This window comes from Colobus angolensis, unplaced genomic scaffold, assembly GCF_000951035.1.
Source record: "Colobus angolensis palliatus isolate OR3802 unplaced genomic scaffold, Cang.pa_1.0 Scaffold59, whole genome shotgun sequence".
Lineage (NCBI taxonomy): Eukaryota > Metazoa > Chordata > Mammalia > Primates > Cercopithecidae > Colobus > Colobus angolensis.
The window spans coordinates 521713-543715 of record NW_012119487.1 but is presented as its reverse complement, the minus strand read 5'-3'; the positions used below and the strand labels follow the sequence as shown (position 1 = coordinate 543715).

Below are 22003 nucleotides of genomic sequence, written 5' to 3'. Positions count from 1 at the left end.
ATTCTCCACTGTACTTAGAAGTTTATACTTAATGCTGAGCATCTAAGAGTTAATTAACTGTTTATTCATCCAGTTGTTGAACAGTGAAGGACTGCCAGTTTTATGTGTTGAGACGTAACTAATATTATGTCCAGTATACAATCGAAGATAATACATTATGATAAAAATAATTGCTTCTATGTTTGGTTTTTTGTTTTGTTTCTTGAGTAAAATGTGCCCTGTGCTTCTTGCTAGTTAATGAAGATGCTGTTTGAATGCTCAGATGAACGAATTGACTTGGAACTCATTTCTTTCTGCATTAATCTTGCTGCTAACAAAAGAAATGTACAGCTTATCTGTGAAGGTCAGTGCCTTTGAGTGTAGGTAACTTTTTTAGCATATGGTATTTGGCATATGATGGAAAATAGATAATAAGGAATTAAGAATTATAATGATTACGTAAGTCCTGTTTTCACATAATTTCTTGATAGCTATAATCCTTAAAGGTCAGATAGAATATTCTTACATCATGAATGCAGACACTTACCTTCCGGTAACATTTTACAAACCATGGTGAGTTGGCCTTCACTGAAATTTGATTTTTAAAACATTTTCTAGATAAAATGAAACTTTTTCTTTGCAAAGCAGTCTATTACAATATGAGGTAATAAAATACAAATGTATTAGGTTATTTCTGTAATATCTTGGTAGAACAGCCTGTCATACATTATGATGTTTCAGCGTCTGCCCAATAATTTTTGCCTGATTTGAAAAGTAGTATGTGTTTGTTATAAAAAGCAAAAATGAGCAAAAAGGAAAAGATTTGAATCTTTATTCCTACCATCCACAGATAATCATAGGTAAGATTTTAGTATAATAGTTCTGCATATTTTTAAATAAAAATGTGATTGTATATCATGATATATTCTTTTAATTTAGTAATATGAAATAATATTCTATGTGTTTAAATGCTTTTATAAAGCATATTTGTTAATAACTGCAAAATTGTCAAATTTTGCCATAGTTTACTTCACTGTTATGGATATAGTTCGTTGCCACTTCTTTTCTGTTACAAACAGTGCTATAGTAATTACCCATTCTCTGAATCTTTACACATTTTCATTTTTATGTTGTTAGGATAAATTACCAGAAGTACAATTTTTCTGAGTCAAAATTACTTTTGTTTTTAACATTTATAGTAGAAATTGTAGACACAGAAGAACACATACAGTATGATTCTATTTATATGAAGTTCTGTATCAGACAAAACTTATATATGTTTAAAAATGAGACAGGGAAGAGGAAAAGTGATTATATTTGGGGAACAGGCTTGACTGGGAAGGGGCACAAGTGAACTTTCTAGAGGGAATGAAAATACTCTATATGTTGATATATGGTATGGGTTGCATCTGAATTCATCAAATTGTACCCTTAAGAGTTGTGCATTTTACTAGATATAAATAGTTGTGGCTTTTTTTGAGAACTAAACAAAAAATCATTAAACTTAAGTTAACCTTAATTTTATTGAGACTTTTCTGTTTCAGGAAATGGGCTGAAGATGCTCATGAAGAGGGCTCTAAAGTTTAAGGATCCATTGCTGATGAAAATGATTAGAAACATTTCTCAGCATGATGGACCAACTAAAAATCTGTTTATTGTAAGTATCATTTTGGCTTTCTATTAAAATAGACTGGGAGTTGAAATTGCTACATTTGGAAATGCAACTCTTACTGGGTTCTCGTCAAATATTAATTTATAATCCAAATTGTTCTTATGTTATCAACTTCTTTGTTAGTTTAGCACCTAGAAATCTCAACCTACGTTTCAATGTTGTTTTTGTTTTGTGACCCTTACCCCTAAGCCCTCCACCCCACTACAGTCTTCTTTCCTTAAACCAGTTCACCATAGGCTTCTTTAGCAATTTAGCTCAAGATTATTAAAACAAGAAAATCACATTTGATATTGATTTTTTCTTTCAATGGGTTAAACTGTTAGATTCCTGTGGGTTAATTATTAGATTAAATAAAAAATAATTTAAATGTATACTAAAATTCTGTTTTCTTCAGGATTATGTTGGGGACCTTGCAGCCCAGATCTCTAATGATGAAGAAGAGGAGTTTGTGATTGAATGTTTGGGAACTCTTGCAAACTTGACCATTCCAGACTTAGACTGGGAATTGGTTCTTAAAGAATATAAGTTGGTTCCATACCTCAAGGATAAACTAAAACCAGGTTTGTGCTAAGTATTTCACTTTTGCATAATCACTAAGTTATTTCTTTCTGTTATGGATAAGGCTGCTAGAGCAGTTTTGTGTGACTATTTTATTATTATGTTAGGAAAAGCCATTTCTTCTCACAGCTCTCTTCTCCCAGAAAGGTAGTCACTGGATCTCCTCTTATATATATACTCTCTTTTTCCTAACAGTGTGTTTTCTTAGTATTAGTTTCTGTTTCCTATTCTACCTTTCTTGTGGCCTTTTGGTAATTTTTTTTATTCTGTCTCTTTAAAATTACCAAATACCATCCCTCTACATATACATACACACGCACAAAGGTCTTTGAGGCATTCAAATGAGTCTTTTATTTTCTGTGTCTATGTTGTCATTCAGTTGCACCCTCAAAGGCTTATTTCCACTTTTCTGCTGCCCCCCCTCACCCCCACTATCACAAACTGTCATCAGCAAACATGGAAATTTGGAAAAAGGGCAAATTTATAGCATATCGAGGATTCATATGACTTGATTTAATAGCTTTCGGCATCCTTTCTGTGTATTTACATTTTGACACTCTTAAGTGAATTTGGATCAGGACATATCAGTGAAAACTTTCTATGACTTGACTTCACTAGGTGCTGCAGAAGATGATCTTGTTTTAGAAGTGGTTATAATGATTGGAACTGTATCCATGGATGACTCTTGTGCTGCATTGCTAGCCAAATCTGGGATAATCCCTGCACTCATTGAATTGCTAAATGGTAAATAACATTAATGTATTTTCATGTTAATGTCTAAACAGCTTATTGATTTAAATATTTAAATATAAAATGCAGAGTCTGTAATCTGTTTTTCTCATTACATTAATTGTTTTATAGCAACTTATATAATCAAGAAAAATGAATTAAATATACTACTAACTGGGATTGGATACAGTAATATCAAAGATCTTTAGCTTTCAAAGTTAAGAATGTTGCTATAAAGCAGTTCAGGACCAATTTTACAGAAGTACTCTCCTCACCAACCTTGAACAACTAATATAGTAGTCACAACTTAATCAAGGGGAATACATTCCAAGACCCCCAGCAGATGCCTGAAACTAAAGATGCTACCAAATCATGTACATACTATTTTTTTCTAAACATACCAATGATAAAGTTTAATTTATAAATTAGGGACAGTAAGAGATTAACAACCATAACTAATAATTAAACAGAATAATTATAACAATATGCTTAGTATCACTACTCTTATACTTTGGAGCCATTATTAAATGAAATAAAGGTTACTTGAATACAAGCATGGCAATACTGTGCTAGTTGACCTGATAATTGAGATGGCTACTAAGGGACTAATAGGCAGGTGGCGTGCATGTACATTCTGGATACACTGGACAAAGGGATGATTCATGTCTTGGATGGGATGGAGTGGAAGAGTGGGAAATTACATCACACTATTCAGAATTGTGCATAGTTTAAAACTTATGAATTATTTCTAGAATTTTTCATTTAATATTTTTGACCATGGTTGACTACAGTTAACTAAAACCATGGAAAGAAAAACCACAGATAAGGGAGGACCACTGTATCATATCACTTCTTTTTGTTTGTTTGTTTGTTTTGTTTTGTTTTTTTGAGACGTAGTTTTGCTCTTGTTGCCCAGGCTGGAATGCAATGGTGTGATCTCGGCTCAACGCAACCTCTGCCTCCCAGGTTCAAGCAATTCTCCTGCCTCAGCCTCCTGAGTAGCTGGGATTACAAGCATGCGCCACCACACCCAGCTGATTTTGTATTTTTAGTAGAGACGGGGTTTCTCTATGTTGATCAGGCTGGTCTCGAACTCCTGACCTCAGGTGATCCGCCCACCTCAGCCTCCCAAAGTGTTGGGATTACAGGCGTGAGCAACCACGCCCGGCTATATCACTTCTTTCTGTTGAGATTTGTGTTGGTTTGAATTGGATCTCTTCTCTTGTGGAAATCTTATTTTTTAAAACCTGATTTCTAAGTTGGAAGGTTCATTTGGAAGCTGATTCTAAATGTAATATTGCCTTCTAGATCCAGAATTTATTGTTCTCTGAACTTTCTTAGTTGATGAAAATGTTTTATATGTGTGGTGTCCGACACATGTAGCTGTAGAACACTTGAAATGTGGCTGTCACAACTGATAACTTGAGTTTTTGAATTAATTTAATTAGCTGCAGTGGTTTATGGCTATAATATTTGACAGTGTAGGCCTAGAGTTTTCCCCTTGCATTTATATTGCTCTTAAGGGGCAGGGCTCATTCTTCTCCATATTGCATACAAAATTTATCTGAATCTTACTAGGGCCAAGTTCTCTAGGATCTTACACATCATAGCTAGCCAATAATAAAGAAGTTAAACATGCTAATATGAGATCCCTGAAGAAGATACTCTCTCAGTTCATCTTGTACTAGGCATAAGATATATGCATTTTATATTAATTTTAATAGACTTTTAGAATATATAACATACATAAATTATAAGTATAGCTCAAGGTATTTTCAGTGTAAGCACACCTATGTTATTATCACTAATGTAAGAAAATAAAACATTACCAGTACCTTAGAAATGCCTCTTCTCCCTCCTGTCAGTCATTACCACCTCCTTCAAAGTGGTTAGTTTGAAACAAAAATAAGTTTATTTTGTCACCACTAGATTAGTTTTGCTTGGTTTTGAACTTTATTATATAAGTGGAATCTAGTTTATTTTGTTCTGCCGTATATTTGTGACATTCATCTATGTTGTATACAAAAGTTTGTTCATTTTCGTTGTTGTATGTAATATTTTATTATATAAATATACCACCATTTATCCTTTCTACTATTGATGGATAGTAGAGTTAGGTTTTTGTGAGAAGGAGGACTGTTATAAATAATAGTCCTATGAACATTTTGAAACCTTTCATTTGGTGCACATATGTACTCATTTCCGTTAGGTTCACTCGTAGGAGCAGAATGGCTGGGTCACAGAGTTTGTATATGTTTGGCCTTAGTAAACTGTGTGAATCTGTGGTTGTGCCAGTTTTCATTCTTACCAGTAATGTAACAGAGCTGCAATTTTTCCACATCGCCTCCAATACTGGGCATTGTCAGTCCTTTCAATTGTAGCCATCATACTGGTATTTCATTGTGATTTTAATTTGTATTTCCCCAATGACTAATGAAGTTGAGCACCTGTTTATGTGTATTGATTATTTAGGGATAGCCAATAAAAAGATGTGCCTATTTAAGCCTCTTGCACATTTTTCTCTTTTGAGTTTTTTTTAAATTTAATTTGTAAGTTCCTTAATATAATTCATTTTACTAGGTCATCTAGAGATAATGCCCCAATATTTGAAGTATACTTCTCAAAACTGTAACATATTTGTGTTTACTTTGATACACTCTTCTCACAGTCAGATCACAAATAATTAAAAGAAAGACTAAGTAGTTGGGAGGTGAAAGTAAAGACACGTAGTTGGCAGAGTGAGAATGAAGATTTTGTGGAGAGCTGAAGAAAGTTGAAGCAAAAGGACCTGCATCCTGGAGTTGCTGTCCCATATGATTATAATCAAGAGAGCTGAGATATTCGTAAAGTGATCTGACACAGCCAGCTCAGAGTGTTTTACTATGGTTTTGGTGTTCTCTGACATGAGATTATCACAGGCAGAGGCTTTATAATACTCTTTTTAAGAAATAGATGGATTTTCAAGAATAAAGCCTTTGGTATTAAGTGAGGGAATACTGTATACCAAGATATTAATTAATAGTGAGAAATTTAGCCCAATTCGTTTGGGAGAGTAATACTTTGGCAAGTTAGTGAGGGAGATCATTTGGGACAAATTGAATTTTAAGGGACCCACAATTTATTCTACACAACTGGTTTGATACTCTGTTGACCTGAAACTCTGTTTCTAAAATATCATTGAACTTTTACCAAGAGTTGATAGCAAACTATACTATTAAATCTAACTTCATAATCATTACTTAAGGTTAGATTTCTATAAGCAATTATGCTTTTTCCATTACATATTAATCAGTGGACATCAGCTGTTATATAAATTACTCTTTGTATGATATTAAAGATTTATTAATTAGCCTTTATGATTATGTAACTTTTTTACTATTATAATTAATTAGATGGAAACTAAATTACCTATTATTTCATGCAATCTGTAAAGTTTAATTTTCTGAACATTATTCAACAAAAGGAAATACTTTTTATAATAGTTCAATTTCTACCAAAAACTTAGAGTTTAGAAGGTATGATAATTTTTAAGAATCATTTTTCTCCTGCGAAGTCAACATTATAAAGACAAAATAGAACCAGGCTTATTTTACAAATTAGAATTGTTTAAAGAATTCTTATGATGGATAAAACAAGTGGTGATAACTGTTAGCATTTTACATTAGGAACATAGAAGTTACTTTAATCCATTTCTGCTTACTTGTCTCCTTATCACTTTTAGTTTTTCTCATTTTATATTATTCCCCTCAATTATTTTAAATTTGGTATATAAACATAGTATTCTTTATTTGAATTTTTTGTTTATTTACAGCTCAACAGGAAGATGATGAATTTGTATGTCAGATAATTTATGTCTTCTACCAGATGGTTTTCCACCAAGCCACAAGAGACGTCATAATCAAGGAAACACGTATCCTTTCAGTGTTTACAGTAGATAACAATATTTCACATATTCAGAAAAGATGCATCTTTGGGTTTTTTGGGGTTTTTTTGGTTTTCTTTTGGCAAATGTTGAAATAACACTGAAAACACTAAGTTTTGAGATAAATTTACAAGATAACCTATTTTCCATGGAAGCTGTTGACCCCAAATTAGTATATAGGTAGAATATTATGAGAACAATTTTATTAACTTGTCAGGTTGTGATTCCTAAGAAACTTAGCAAACATATCAGAACTTCCTTCTCTATTAACATACCTTAAGTATCAGAGGTTTCTAGGACTATCCTTGGTTCTTTTCTAATCTTACCTTATGTACTCTACGTGGGAAACCACATCTATTCCCATGAGTTCAGCTACCAACTATATGCTAACTATTTAATCTTGATAACCCCTATCTTGAGCCCCAGGCATTTGTTGCTAACTGCCACTTGGATACCTTCCACCTACCTAAAGGGGCATAGCATGCTGTAGTCTAGAGATCTTTGTAAATCAAATAGCCCTAATTTTAATTACCTTTTGCTACTTACAAAGCTGCAGGACCTTGGAAAGTTACTTAACCTCCCTAGGATACAATCATATACCTTAAAAATGCCCGTAACATTAATGTTAAAATGAAAAGACCTCGTACCTTGTAGAATTGTTGTAAGTACTAATGGATTTAAATTGTCTATAATAGTTCCCAATACACAGAGGTACTTAGTACCTGGTAGTTTATCACTCTTGCATGCAAAGGGTACTCAATATTGGTAACATCATCTCCTGATAAGCAGAACAGTCCTGCCATCTGTATTCATTGTGAATAACAACATTGTCATCTACACAGCCTCTTAAGCTGAAAATTTTGGTATCTGCTAACTCTTTTACTATATATAATTAAACATTCATTTATTCACACGTTTCTCAAGCTTTGACCATCTAAACAGATACTGGCTTATGTGTTAGATATATAAGAAAGTCCTTGACCTCAGGGAGTTTATAGTTCAGTTGGAGAGATAGACAGGTATAATATACAAGAAATATAAAATTATAATCCAGTGTGATTGGCCAGGCACAGTGGCTCATGCCTGTAATCCCAGCACTTTGGGAACCTGAAGTGGGAGCATCACTTGAGCTCAGGTGTTTGCGACCAGCCTGGGCAACATAGTGAGACCTCATCTCTACTAAAAATAAAAAGATAAAAAATGAGCTGGACACAGTGATGCATGCCTGTAGTCCCAGCTACTTGGGACGCTGAAGCAGGAATTATCACTTGAGCCTAAGAGGTCAAGGTGGCAGTAAACTATGATTTTGCCACTGCATTCCAGCCTGGGTGGCAGAGGGAGACCCTATCTCAAAAAAACATTAAAAATTCTGGAACCACAGAGTTTCTAAGAGTCAAGTCTGATAAATAACAAGTCTAATTTGAGAAATGCTAATATGGGCTATCGAAATGCAAATACTGTTCTCCCTTAACAGCTAAGAGTACACAAAGTAATAATTTTTTTTTTTGGATGGAGTCTCGCTCTGTCGCCCACGTTAGTGTGCAGTGGCACAATCTCGGCTCACTGCCAGCTCCACCTCCAGGGTTCACGCCATTCTCCTGCCTCAGCCTCCCGAGTAGCTGGGACTACAGGAGCCCACCACCTTGCCCGGCTAATTTTTTGTATTTTTAGTAGAGATGAGATTTCACTGTGTTAGCCAGGATGGTCTTGATCTCTTGACCTCGTGATCTGCCCACCTTGGCCTCCCAAAGTGCTAGGATTACAGGCATGAATAAATATTTTTAATGTGGTTTATAAACTGACTTTCCCAGAAAGATAAATTCCAAATACACTTTTGAACAGTTTTAAAATAATTGGAGTAAATTCATTTTTCCCCAGCTGTATTCCATGGAACATATTCCTTAAGCATTAACAGCTGCTTAATGAAAAAAAGGTTCTCTGATAGTTTTGGGAAACACTGAGTTAAAGTTAACAAATTTTCTTGCTACAGGGTCTTCTTGGAACCTTTAATATGCATTCTTGGGTTGAGAGTCTCTGAAGGTGTATTTTATGTGTAGAATTACTTAAAATTTACATAACTATAGAAGCCACTACAGAAAATAGTAAAATGAAAATGTAGTTTTTCTAGGTAACTTCTTTGAGAGACAACCCTATTTACAGGTCATCTCGTAGGGTTTTTTGTGAGGACTAAAAAGTGAAATATTTAAAGTACCTACCAAGTACCTGCACACAGTGAATAAGTGTTACTGCCTCTGTTTTGGAAAGTCTGTTTAAAATGTACACTTAGTACCTTATTATCAAAGCCCACAGAATTAAGAGAATTCCTATTTGAACTTTCTTTTCAGTATAACTTTCTTTGCATTTTACCCCATGTTTAATTTCTGTTTTATGTCACTGAATCTGGAGTCAATACTTTTTGAATAGTTGTCCTGAAGATTATAACATGTTGATAATGGTGCAACAGGGAGATAAAGATCTGCTGAGTTAAAATTTTTATAAAAACTCTGTGTCTTAAAATTGGATAAAGATCACTGAAGGGCTTTTCCAAAATACAAAACACAGAAATGTTTTCTAAGCCAGGCATGGTAGGGCATGCTTATAGTCTCAGCTACCTGGGAGGCTGAGGTAGGAAGATCACTTGAGCCCAGGAATTTGAGGCTCCAGTGAGCTATGATCACGCCATTGCACTCCAGCCTGGATGACAGAATGAGGCTCTGTCTCTAAAAAAAAAAAAAAAAAAAAAACTGAAAAATAATAAATTTTAAAAATGTTTTGGAGTTCAAAAAACACAATTTTTGTTGATGTCAATGGCATTTAAATCTGTCATGTTACAATGTATTACATATTAAAAATTATTGAAATATTTTATTTCACCATAACCTTTGGCATTTTATTGTGATTCTCCCTATGAATCCAATATGAATATTTAAAATAAAAAAATATTAAGCAAGATTTTATTCCTTTTCTTTTTGTTAGAAAGTTTGATCAATATTAGTTGATATAATTTGAACAGAATACTTGACATATGAGATAGCTAGTGTAGACTTATTTTAGATAAATATATGATTTATATTCAGATGTTTAAAATATTAAACTGACTCACACCATGACTCAATCACATAAGAACTGAGAACTAATGCTGATTATATTTTTATATAATCTCAACAATTGCAGTATGGGAAATAAAATACAGTTGGCCTTTCTTATTTGGGGGTTCCTCATCTGCTGATTTAACCATCCATAGATTAAATCTATTCAAAAAGCGTTCTAATAGAGAATAGAAATGCAACAATATAAAACAGAAAATATGGTATAACAACTATTTGCATAGCATTTATATTTTATTAAGTATTTTAAGTAATCTAGGAAGGATTTAAAGTATACGGGAGGATGAGCATAGGCCATATGCAGATACTACACCAGTTTATATAAGAGACTTAAGCATCTGTGGATTTTGACATCACTGGGGGATCCTAGAACCAGTCTCCCATGGCTGCTGAGGGAAGATTATAATCCACATTTGTCTAGATTATTTTAGATTCCCCTTGAGAATTTTTAAGATTTTTCTAATAATTTTTATTCTCACAAAACCGTGTGAAGTATGTAGATGATTATTTATTCATTAAATAAAAATTTATTGAGCACTTGTTATGATCTAAAACCTGGGGTACTATAGTGAATATGATAGGCAAAGTCTCTGCCCTAATGGAATTTATATTCCAGTTGAGAAAAGAGGCAGTCAATACATATTTTTTACATATTTTCTTAAAAATGAGTTTCAGGCCGGGCGCGGTGGCTCAAGCCTGTAATCCCAGCACTTTGGGAGGCCGAGACGGGCGGATCACGAGGTCAGGAGATCGAGATCATCATGGCTGACACGGTGAAACCTCGTCTCTACTAAAAATACAAAAAACTAGCCGGGCGAGGTGGCTGGCGCCTGTAGTCCCAGCTACTCCGGAGGCTGAGCCAGGAGAATGGCCTAAACCCGGGAGGCGGAGTTTGCAGTGAGCTGAGATCGGGCCACTGCACTCCAGCCCGGGCGACAGAGCAAGACTCCGTCTCAAAAAAAAAAAAATGAGTTTCAGAATGCACAAATACATTATTCTATATATTTTTTCTACATTTTTAAATATACCTTTTGTATCCCTAAAAAAAAAAAAATAGTAAGAACCACTATGCAATATAGCCATGTAGCAAAACTGTACTTGGGTCCCCTAAATCTATTTTTAAAAAGCAACAGTTTTAGTAGTAAGTAACACTAATGAGTTAAGTCATCACTTTGCCACTAGCTAGTCATAATACTGTGTGATAAAATTTTTGGGGTGTAATCAGTGATACAAAGAACGGTATGTACTTGTGTACGTGTGCTAGAGTTTCTTAGTAGAAATTTGTGGACTCTGTTTTCAAATTGTTTTAACTAAGACCAATTGATAGTATTGATGCGAGATCACAACGTTTTTCTTCACTTCCTCTTTCAGATTCATCAAGGTTTCTTTATTAATTTGAGTTTGCCTCATTCTGTCCCTTCTGTCTTACTTATTTGTAATTACATATTCCATTTTTTTTTCTTTTGGGATGCAAACCTAAATTTCATCATGCATTGTCACCAAGTTCTAAAGGAGTATAACTTTCTATTTGACAGTCTATTATCTCCACTTCTATTTTCCATGTTATTTGCTATCCAATATAATAATTTTGCTTTTGTGTATGTATATATATATATATGTGTGTATGTATATATATATATATACTGTTTTTTAAAATATATTTATCTCTTTTGAAATATTAGGTTGCAGCTTTCTTTTATGTAAAAATGTTTTATCATGCTTTCTCTTTTTGACCATGAATCTCTCTTGTTAGTTTTGTATGAAATTAGTTTTCCTGAATTTTTAGGAGAGCAGGATAGATCAAGAAGCATTTGTAGCTATGCAACTATAGAGCTTCCTCTTTATTTATGTTCGTGATCCTCATGTATTCAGAAATGTGGTCTTGTACTTTCTGAGATTTACTGACTGTTTTCCTTACCCATTTTTATCTAGATTTTTCTCTTTTATGTCCCTACTATTCCTGTTTTTTTAAACAAATGAAATATTAAGTGTTTCTGATCATCTTGTGTTAATGATTTTATTTTAAAATTTGAGTTAAATTTCCATTTAGCATTTAGATTTAGAAAAATATGAGATTTTTCTAGTATTATTGACTAGCCACAATATCAAATGTAGTTTGTATCTTTAACCATTTTTATTCAGAGGCTCCAGCGTATCTCATAGACCTGATGCATGATAAGAATAATGAAATCCGAAAGGTCTGTGATAATACATTAGATATTATAGCGGTAAGTAATTATTTTTTCTACACAAAGTATAATTGACTTCATCTTGGGGGAAAAAGACATTGTAAACCTATTTTAAACAATGCATTCAGTGTAAACCCAAATTTGTGTTTTGGTAAGATTCAGGATATACAGTGATAACAAATTTACTTTTTAAACATTAGTAAGTTCTTTAGCTTTCAACTTTTAAGTCATCAACCCCTTACTTAAAGAGATTTTATAGGTATTCAGAGTTCTGATCTACATATCATCACAGAGTTACTTGTTTTTCAGATAAATTACTGTATAGGAGTGGGGAGTTGGAAGACAATTTCTGTCAAAACATAATCAATTTTGTGGTTTGGCCCTTAAATTTTTTTTAATAAATCTTGTATCAGCTATTTTTTCCAGTTAATTGATAGTTTTATTTTATACATACAGTTGCCCTTTAAGTTGCTTTGAAATGATGGGAAATACAAAAATCTTAATATTATTCATAATTTTGGAGGTTTTTAAAGGATACATGACTAGAGGGATATGATCAAAGAGATGATCTAAGTGTTGGGTTAGAAACTTGTGAACCACACCGACTTATTGCCAGCAATTTGGCTGCCTACCACAGTCTTCTGCCTGGATTTGGGCCTTGCACCAGGGATGTACAAGAGACTCGATTATTTTAAGTATGTTTTTATATATGGTATATACTGCTACGCACAACCAGATTGCTTTCTTTTTTGAACTGGATTTGGCTCACTTTTAGAAAGCTTATTGAATGTAGCCTACTCAGTAGTTTTGAAAGTTTAACTTTAGCTTTTTAAACAGATCAGAATAACATTTTTTAAAAATCAATTAATAACTTAGTTGGAAATCCACTAAATTGGGTTTTCTGCTAGTGATATAATCATGAAACTAGACAATCACCATTAGGAACTTTATTGTCACTTTCTCACATTTTATTTCAGAAATTCATCTTAATTTGTTATCATCTGTTTTTTGGATTTCACTAAGTATCTCATTACTGGTGTAGAACTAAATGGATACGTTGACATTTTAGCTTTGATTTCTAAGTCAGAATAGAGAAACTGTACATATTAAATCCGCATTCTACGAAGATATTTCACACATAGGTCACTGATCACAGGGCTTATGAATATAGAATATTTAATATGCCTAGAGAATAATTTCATGGCTCATGTACTATTTTCTAATAGATCACAATGCCATTGTTGTATATAAAGTATATAGTATAAGAACAAGAAACTTCTTATAGTTCCATATGTGATTATCTTACTTAAAGCAACAAAGAAAGGAGACAGTTGTCATTCTGTTATGCATTATATTTAGCGTACTTTTTATCTGCCTTCTGTCTAGGAAAGGTAGCTAGAAGATAACAATGTTTAGATTGGCATATTAAGTGTATGTGGTTTAGAATGTAAGTTGATAGTTCCAATACAAATGTATTTATTATAAAATAATTTTATTTCAGATAATTTCTAAACTCTGGGCTTAAATCTCTTATCTTAAACTGGAGTCACCCCCGACCCTGTATCTCTTTTCTCTTCTAGATACTGTCTTAGCTCTCCTTCTTTCTAGAACCAAAGTTTCCAAACAGTTGTCTATATTTTACTTCCTTCATTTCTGCACTTTAAACCTATGAAAATTCTGGCTTTTGCCTCCATCGCTGCATTGAAATGGTGCTCACTAAAAAGACCGTCAAGGGAGAATGTGAAGTTTTTGTTCAGTTAGCATTAGTAATGGCTAAATAACAAACTTTTTAAATTATTAGAAACCTGCTTAGGAGAGGAGTGGATGATCCCTTGAAATTCTTTTTACCTCCAGATAATGATGTCCTAGTATTCTCAGACTGACTGTATTCTATAATAATAAAAAAATCCAAAAAATATATAGACAGAATGGGAATATTCTTAGCTTAAAACAATTTACCTTTAAAAAAAACAAACTTATTTGCCACTGAAGACAGACAGTGCAGAATAATACTAAGAAAAATTAGATGCCTTGCAAGCCTTGGGGAAATATACTTTCTGGAGTAAAGTACTTGTCCCCTAAATTATGCAAATATTATACTAGTGAAGATTTGTTTAATGTAGTTGGGCCCAAGCCCTCAACTGATTAATTGAAACGTGTGGTGGCAGTACCCTGGGTACCAAGGAGGATTACATCACTTGTTTACATGATACAGTCTCTGTGGCCTCATCAGCACATTGTCACCTGTGTGACTATGTTACTTGTAGTTTGGGGAGGCAGGGAATGGTGTAGGTGCAAAGAGGAGCAGGGAGGCAAGAAGAGAGAAGCCTATAGCTAGTTGGTCTCCCAAGGGAATTATAAGTCAGTTGACCATGGCCTCTTTCTCTTGCATGAAGGCAATCATGGGAATCATGAAGGGAAGAACATCACCCACCCCTCCAATCTAGAGAACTTCTAAAAACTCATGTAGATTTGTATCCTTCAGTACATCTTCAGCTTTGTATGAAGTATTTGAGAACTTCAAAAATGCTCCCCTGATATGTCTGGTTTGTCAGACATTTAACACGTTTATTAAGCACCTATTATGTGCCAAACACTAAGAAAGACCCTGAGAATACAAAACTCAACAGTACAAAGTTCCTTGAATATGAAAATACAATCTAGACTCCAGAGAACACCTGAGATACTATTCTGTAAACACATGAACTGGCGTTCCAGAAGCAGTACTACTACATGGCCTATTACTAGATTATTTGTAGTAACGGCACACTGTATCTACAGGGTGTTTACAGGAAAAAGGATATAACCAGGTTCTCTGGTGAAAGACTGATTTCTGTCATCTTTCTAGCCAGTGTATGATTTAGTAGTGACATAGGTTTGTGTCACTGAGATTTTGAAGGGTACCTCTTCCTTTTTTAATAACTCTTAATTACAATCATGGGCAGATTGTTTTTATTTTAATAATCTGGAATTAATAACAAACTCTAATATTCTAAACTTGGAAAAGTAGGTGCTACCTTCATTCCCGACAGACAAAATTGTACTTAATAAGGCTGGTTTATTAAAATGAAAGAAACCAATGTAGCTTTAAATGTAGTGTCTACATCACCCGTTGTTGTGATCTCTGCAGAGATAACACAGGCAGAGTTATCTTTGTGTCAGAGAGAAAAGGTGGACTTATTAATAATCTTGCCAGTAAGGGAGAGCACTTTAAAAAGTATCTTAAACATCTTGAAAAGAAGTTACAGAGAAGGTTTTATAGGGTTAGGGTTAGCGTTAGAACTCAAACTTTCAAGAGCAAGGCATGGGTAAATGCTGGTCACTTTTAATTGGCATGCAAGTTGGATGTGGGAGTAGTGATTTTCAAGTGAATTGTTGGCAGAAATTTCTAAAATCTTCTCTTTCCAGACCAAGCAAAACTGGTTCTTGCTTATTTTGCAGTCTTGGTAAATTTTTTTATTTCCCAGTGTGAGTTTGATTTTTGTTTCCCATATAGTCTAATTGGGTTTAATGAGATAAATTTAGTTAACCCTCTTTTATAGTTCATTTTTATATTGCATAAACCAAAAGGCAGACATTTAGGATATTTTTCCAACCTGTTAGAATTTAAGCATATATACACATAATTTTATACATAAATGTGTGTGTGTTTCCTACCTGTTATGCATGTTACTTTGTTTTTTTTAATTGGCAACAGTTGGACTTAAAAGAACCCACACATAGTGTGAAAAAAAAATTATGATTTCTTACTTAAATACATTTTATTTAATTATTTCTTTTACTTTGTGGTCAAGACTAAAAGTCAACACTTGGGGCAGTCTTATTGAGAAATAGATAGTATGTGCATAAAAATCAACAACTTTATTATGTATGTTAAATTATGTGTATGTCTATCGATATTATTGGGATAAATATTTTTTAAGATATAAAAAGTGTCTCGTTAGCAGCTACCACCGTAACTTTAATGAGCAACTAAATTACTCCAGACTTGCTTTAATTTTGTATGAAAAATTACATTAAATAAACCATATTACAGTCTCAATTAGGGGGCTGCCACATTAAAGGAAAAAGGAAAATCTGTTTTCCATCAGTTATGTTAGAACACAAAGCAGATCTATGTAGCTCTGTGTTATCCTATAGTGTGTTAATCAGATACAAGGTGTGACGGAAGCCAGTGACAAAGAGTTTTCATGATAGTGAACAGGCTCTGATAATAGGCTAGTTAAGGCTTCATAATGTTTCGGTGGTTAACTAATAAACAAAATGATGTAGGACTTCAAAAAGGATGGCACATTCCATGTAAAATCAAACCATCAGTCTTTCACAACACTTTAGAATTTATGGATACTAAGTGCTTAAAATCATAATGTCGGGAGCTGAGAAGAGAAGGAAATAAAAAACAAAGCATGTTTTTCTTTAAATACAAGTCTCAAAGCCAGGACACTAGCCAGGGTATACTCCTTGTGAAAAGAAGTATTTCAAAAATGAAGAAAAAACTATAATCCTAGAGTATTTCCACAAAGGCTTTGGATAGGTTTTGATGACATACCTTGGCTGTGATTCAGCTGTGACATCCCTGAGTTCTCATAATTACTTTCTGATATGGGGCTGGAGGTAGAGGGGAGTGAATAATAAGAAGGGACTAGAGATTCGTGGATGTGGTTGAGAGAAATTGATTTTAATGATGTATGTTGATTAAAATTTTTTGACACTGGGTTTTCATTTAAGAATTGCTTGTTAACTTTTTAAAAGAAACTCCTATCCTACCAGTATTTTTCAGTTATTGGGGATAGTTATTTCAACAGCTTTATGAATTCATGGTATAAATCATCATTTTTTATTTATAGAATGTTAGAGCTTAAGTAAGGCTTAGATTTGTTTAATTTTACAAATGAAGAATCTGAGACCAAGAGAGATTATAATACCTTTAAAAGGTTGCGTAATTCAGTTAATAGCAGAGCTAGAACCAGAGCCCAGGTCTCCTGACTCCTAATCTAGTGTTCTTTATATTATACAATACCATATTATTAATAGCTATAAATGCAGATGCTGAAACACAAACTCACTTTGCCATGGCTACTAAACTATATTCATTGAGGATTCCCAGAGCACATAGAGAAGATAGAGATTCCCAAATGATGGTCCATAGGAATATGATACAGCAAATTGTCACTGAAATGGAAAAGGGAAAAATATTAAAAAGGAAAGGTTAGTCCACGAGGGGCATATAACGTTGCTAACATGTTTTATTTTGGGAAAGTATTGTATGTCTTTACTTTGAGATTCTTTCTCACATTTTTTAGTCTACAAATGACCCTTCTTTAATAAAACAGGAATAGTAGGTAGCAGCTGATTTACTTTTAATATTTGTCCCCCAAATGTGCTTTTGAACCCTTCCTGAAATCCAAAACCATTGTCTTAGCCTATTAATTCACTGTACTTGGTAAATAGAATCTCAACAGCCATAAGCTAAAATATTTCATTTTCAAGAAATCTGGTAAACCTTTCCAGAAACATAAACATAAATGGTCAGCATTATACAGCAAAACAATGCTATTTCATTTGATTCTAAGTAACGTTTACTACTAAGGAAAAAGAGAAGTAAAAATGTTTTAATGAATATTGTGTTCCTTATGGCATATTTCATTCTAAGATGCTTTATTTGGTAAATAGTTGAAAACCTGAGGCAACATTATCACAAAGTAGAGCAAACTTTTATGGGACAAGTCCAATATCTTAATAATGTTTCATACTTAGCCTGTAAATGTTTTAAACACATATTTTAAAATATTTTCCAAAGTTATCCATTAATATTGGAGTTGAGAAAGTCATTGAAAACTGGTGGGATATAGTAGTTATTGTGGTTCTATCTTGCTGAAGTTTTTATAGGTATTTTCCCTGTAATTTTCCATTTTCAACAATGAAAATATTACTTTTATAATCATGAAACTCCAAATATTATTTCAGAGTTATGTTATGACTGTTTAAGACTTTAAATGGAGAAACTTTTAAGGCTTTCATACTGTTAAGCCGAGGTGTTTTTTTTTTGTTTGTTTGTTTGTTTTGCCATTTTCCGTCTATGATCTGTAACAAAGAACCATACATACATATTTAATTTCAAGGCCACCTCTTATGAAAACTCTGCTTGCCAATGTAGTAGATTCATCATAGTAGGATTCTGGAATCATAGTGGATTCATCATAGTTGGATCTTTTGCAGGATATAATTTTCAATATCCTAAATACACAGTTTGGTATAGAGTAGCGTGCTGTGTCATATTTCCTGAGAGAAGAGTTGTTTTGCTTCTTTTTTAGAGCTGAGAAAATAACCATGGTATTTTTACTGTGATCCTGTAAACAATAATGCATGTTAATTAGTATGTTAGTCATAGAAATTAAACCTATTATTTTATAGTACAAAATGCTTAAAAGTTAGAATACAATTATTTTAAGTAAGAAAATGATAGTACAATCTATATCATTGCTACCATACTTTTTAGGCTTATAATGTCAAGAGATGCACTGGTTGTATACAGTAATTCAATCAAAAACTGATAAAAGAGAGGTGAAAATTTTAAAGGAATGTGTACGGGCAGTCATTACATTTGGTGCTAGGTTCTGTACTAACTCACTGTCTTAGAAGATCAGTTTTACCAAGAAAGTATCAAAAGTTAGCCATGGATGCTTATGGATATTTTTGGTTTGTGTGTTTGGACTTTTGTCAGATTTGATAATCTCTTTTTAAACTGAGCCTTGTATGTATAAGTTTTTTAATAAGAATAATGATGTGAGCTCATAGGGTGATCAGAAGGCCAAAGTTAGAAGGGCAATTGTTTATGAAGAAACTTCTTTGTTACACATTTTTACATTTATTAGATATATTTTTGTTATTGTTAGGATATTCTTAAAAGAGGGTGTGAAATGATAACTTGGAGTAAGCAGGATTTTTGTTTTTGCAAAGCATTACTTCCTAGGCTAAATACATTTTGTGGAAATGTAGTTTAAGGATATTGTTATTTTAAATATTACCTACCTCTGTAACATTTCACAGGTATTAGTAGGAGTCAAGTTTTACTCTTAGTGGAATAGCAGACCCCATATTTTATATGCTTTGGGCACTTGACTGAATTTTAACTCCTGTTCTTACACCAGGAATGAATATGCTTGAAATTTAAATTGCAGTGAAATCATCAGATCATATTATTTTTCTTGCTTTTTCCTTGAATGAATACCTCTTCGTTCAGATAATTCAATTAGATTTAAATTTTTCTACCAAAATGAAAAATTAGTTTTATGCCTCTTCCCAAGTGAAACAAGCTACTATTCTTTAAAAAAAAAACATTCAAATTAGTTCTGTACTTAATGTGGACTTACTAGGATTTCTAGTATTTTATAAAGCATATTCTGAGAGTTTTGGTAACCTGTAACCAACTTATTTTTTTTTTTTAAAAAAAAAGCCAATTAGTATGAACAATTTCTTGTCCACATTATCATTTTGCTTTTTAATATATTAAATGTCTTACCCCAATGGATAAATTTATCCTTTCTTTCTACTGTATGGTTATGTGATCACTCTTTGTAATTATCTGGCCATTTCTAATATGACAATATCTTTCTGTAGTTAACTTTAATTGAGCACATACACAGACACACATGGCAACAAAAAGTGTACTCTTGTGAAGTTATATGAATCTTAAAGAGGTTCCCAGTTATATTTAGCATTTAGGCTAAATAACTTTGAAGCTGATCATATGCCTATATTACACAATGAGGCATCACTTGGTATTTTATTTAAGTTTGGAAGCCCAAAGTGAACCACAAAACTGCTTGTAACAACATCTCTGTGCATATTATTTTTCAATTCCCTCTTTCCCCAAAACCCTCCCAAGTATGGCCAGCTCAGTAAGAGCATGACTGAGAATATGATGGGATAATATACTTACCAGATCAGAAGCTACTTCTTCCCATATCACTGCTTGGTCAAAGACTTCTTCCCATATCACTGTTTACTTACAAAATCTTAGAGCTGAAAGTTGTCCCTGGGGGTTATTTGTTATATTCTCATTCAATGAAGAATCCATTTTGCAGGAACCCTGAAAATATTCATTTATCCTCTGTTTAACTGCCTCTTCCACATTGCTAGCCTGAGGCTTACAGTGCTGTGGTAGCCTTGTGTTCCCTGGATCAAGTTACTTCAGTGTTCTGGGCCTCATTTTCTCATTTGTAAGATGTTGATAATTATAGTACTTATTTCAGAGAGCCGTTACCTGAATTAATTAAGGTAATGGCTAACATTTATTAAGTGTTCTCAATATAAGTTATCTAAATACTTTATATGTATTATCTCCTTTTGGCAGAATAATTTGTGTGTGATCAGTGATTGGGTGGTTGTATAAATTACTATCACATTCAGTCACTGTGACCACATCAATAATACTAAGGAGGTATGGCATTTGGATTTATTATTTATATCTGAATAGTCAATTTCAAGTATAGTTTAGTATGACAGATGTAACTGAGGTAAAGATCTTCAGTTGTTTAATTATTAAAACTATCAGTTGAATAAAAAATGTCTATTTTTTACATAATGTTTATGATAGCTCTTAATTTTATGCAACTTAATTTTCAATAATAATATTAGGAAATAGATTGACGGCTAATAGAAATGTTAATAGATAACTATTAGAAAAGAAGTCCCGGTGGCTTACGCCTGTAATCCCAGCACTTTGGGAGGCCAAGGCAGGCAGATTACCTGAGGTCAGGAGTTCAAGACCAGCCTGGCCAACACGGTGGAACCCTATCTCTACCAAAAATACAAAAATTAGCTGGGTGGTGGTGGCAGGCACCTATAATCCCAGCTATTCTGGAGGCTGAGGCACAAGAATCGCTTTAACCCTGGAGGCAGAGGTTTCAGTGAGCTGAGATCGTGTCACTGCACTCCAGCATGGGTAACAGCAAGACTCCATCTCAACAAAAAAAAAAAGGAAAAAGAAAAGAAGTCCCATTATTGTGTATATACCCAAACGAATATACATTGTTCTACCATAAAGAGACATGCACGTGCATGTTCATTGAAGCAATGTTTACAATAACAAAGACATGTAATCAACCTAAATGCCCGTCAACAGTAGACTGGCTAAAGAAAATGTTGTACATATATACCATGGACTCAGCCATAAAAAAGAATGAGATCATGTCCTTTGCAGCAACATGGATGGAACTGGGGGCCATTATCCTAAGTAAACTAACACAGGAACAGAAAACCAAATACCACATGTTCTCACTTATAAATGCGTGCTAAACGTTGAGTACACATGAACACAAAGAAGGGAACAACAGACATCAGGACCTACTTAAGGGTGGAGGGTGGGAGGAGAGTGAGGACTGAAAAACTACCTATTTGGGTACTATGCTTATTACCTGGGTGACAGTCTGTACACCAAACCCCCGTGATACACAGTTTACCTGTATAACAAATCCGCACATGTAACCCTGAACCTAAAATAAAAATTAAAAAGAAAATAAAGTTTAATAATTTGGTAGCAGTACTATAGTCAAAAAATATCCTCGGCCGGGCGCAGTGGCTCAAGCCTGTAATCCCAGCACTTTGGGAGGCCGAGACCGGCGGATCACGAGGTCAGGAGATCGAGACCATCATGGCTAACACAGTGAAACCCCGTCTCTACTAAAAATACAAAAACTAGCTGGGCGAGGTGGCGGGCGCCTGTAGTCCCAGCTACTCGGAGGCTGAGTCAGGAGAATGGTGTGAACCCGGGAGGCGGAGCTTGCAGTGAGCTGAGATCCGGCCACTGCACTCCAGTCCGGGCGACAGAGCGAGACTCCACCTC

At 33.8% G+C, this 22003-nt stretch overlaps 1 protein-coding gene across 5 annotated transcripts in view; it reads left to right on the top strand.

Annotated features, from left to right (window-relative positions):
* Window positions 1–22003, top strand: part of KIFAP3 (kinesin-associated protein 3) — a 161358-nt gene that overhangs the window by 97229 nt on the left and 42126 nt on the right. For all 5 annotated transcript variants that reach the window (XM_011962270.1, XM_011962271.1, XM_011962273.1 and 2 more), the window contains 6 exons: window positions 235–343; window positions 1524–1636; window positions 2046–2211; window positions 2828–2953; window positions 6750–6848; window positions 12110–12195. In XM_011962270.1, coding sequence (XP_011817660.1) covers window positions 235–343; window positions 1524–1636; window positions 2046–2211; window positions 2828–2953; window positions 6750–6848; window positions 12110–12195 — 699 coding nt within the window. The remainder of the gene's footprint in view (window positions 1–234; window positions 344–1523; window positions 1637–2045; window positions 2212–2827; window positions 2954–6749; window positions 6849–12109; window positions 12196–22003) is intronic.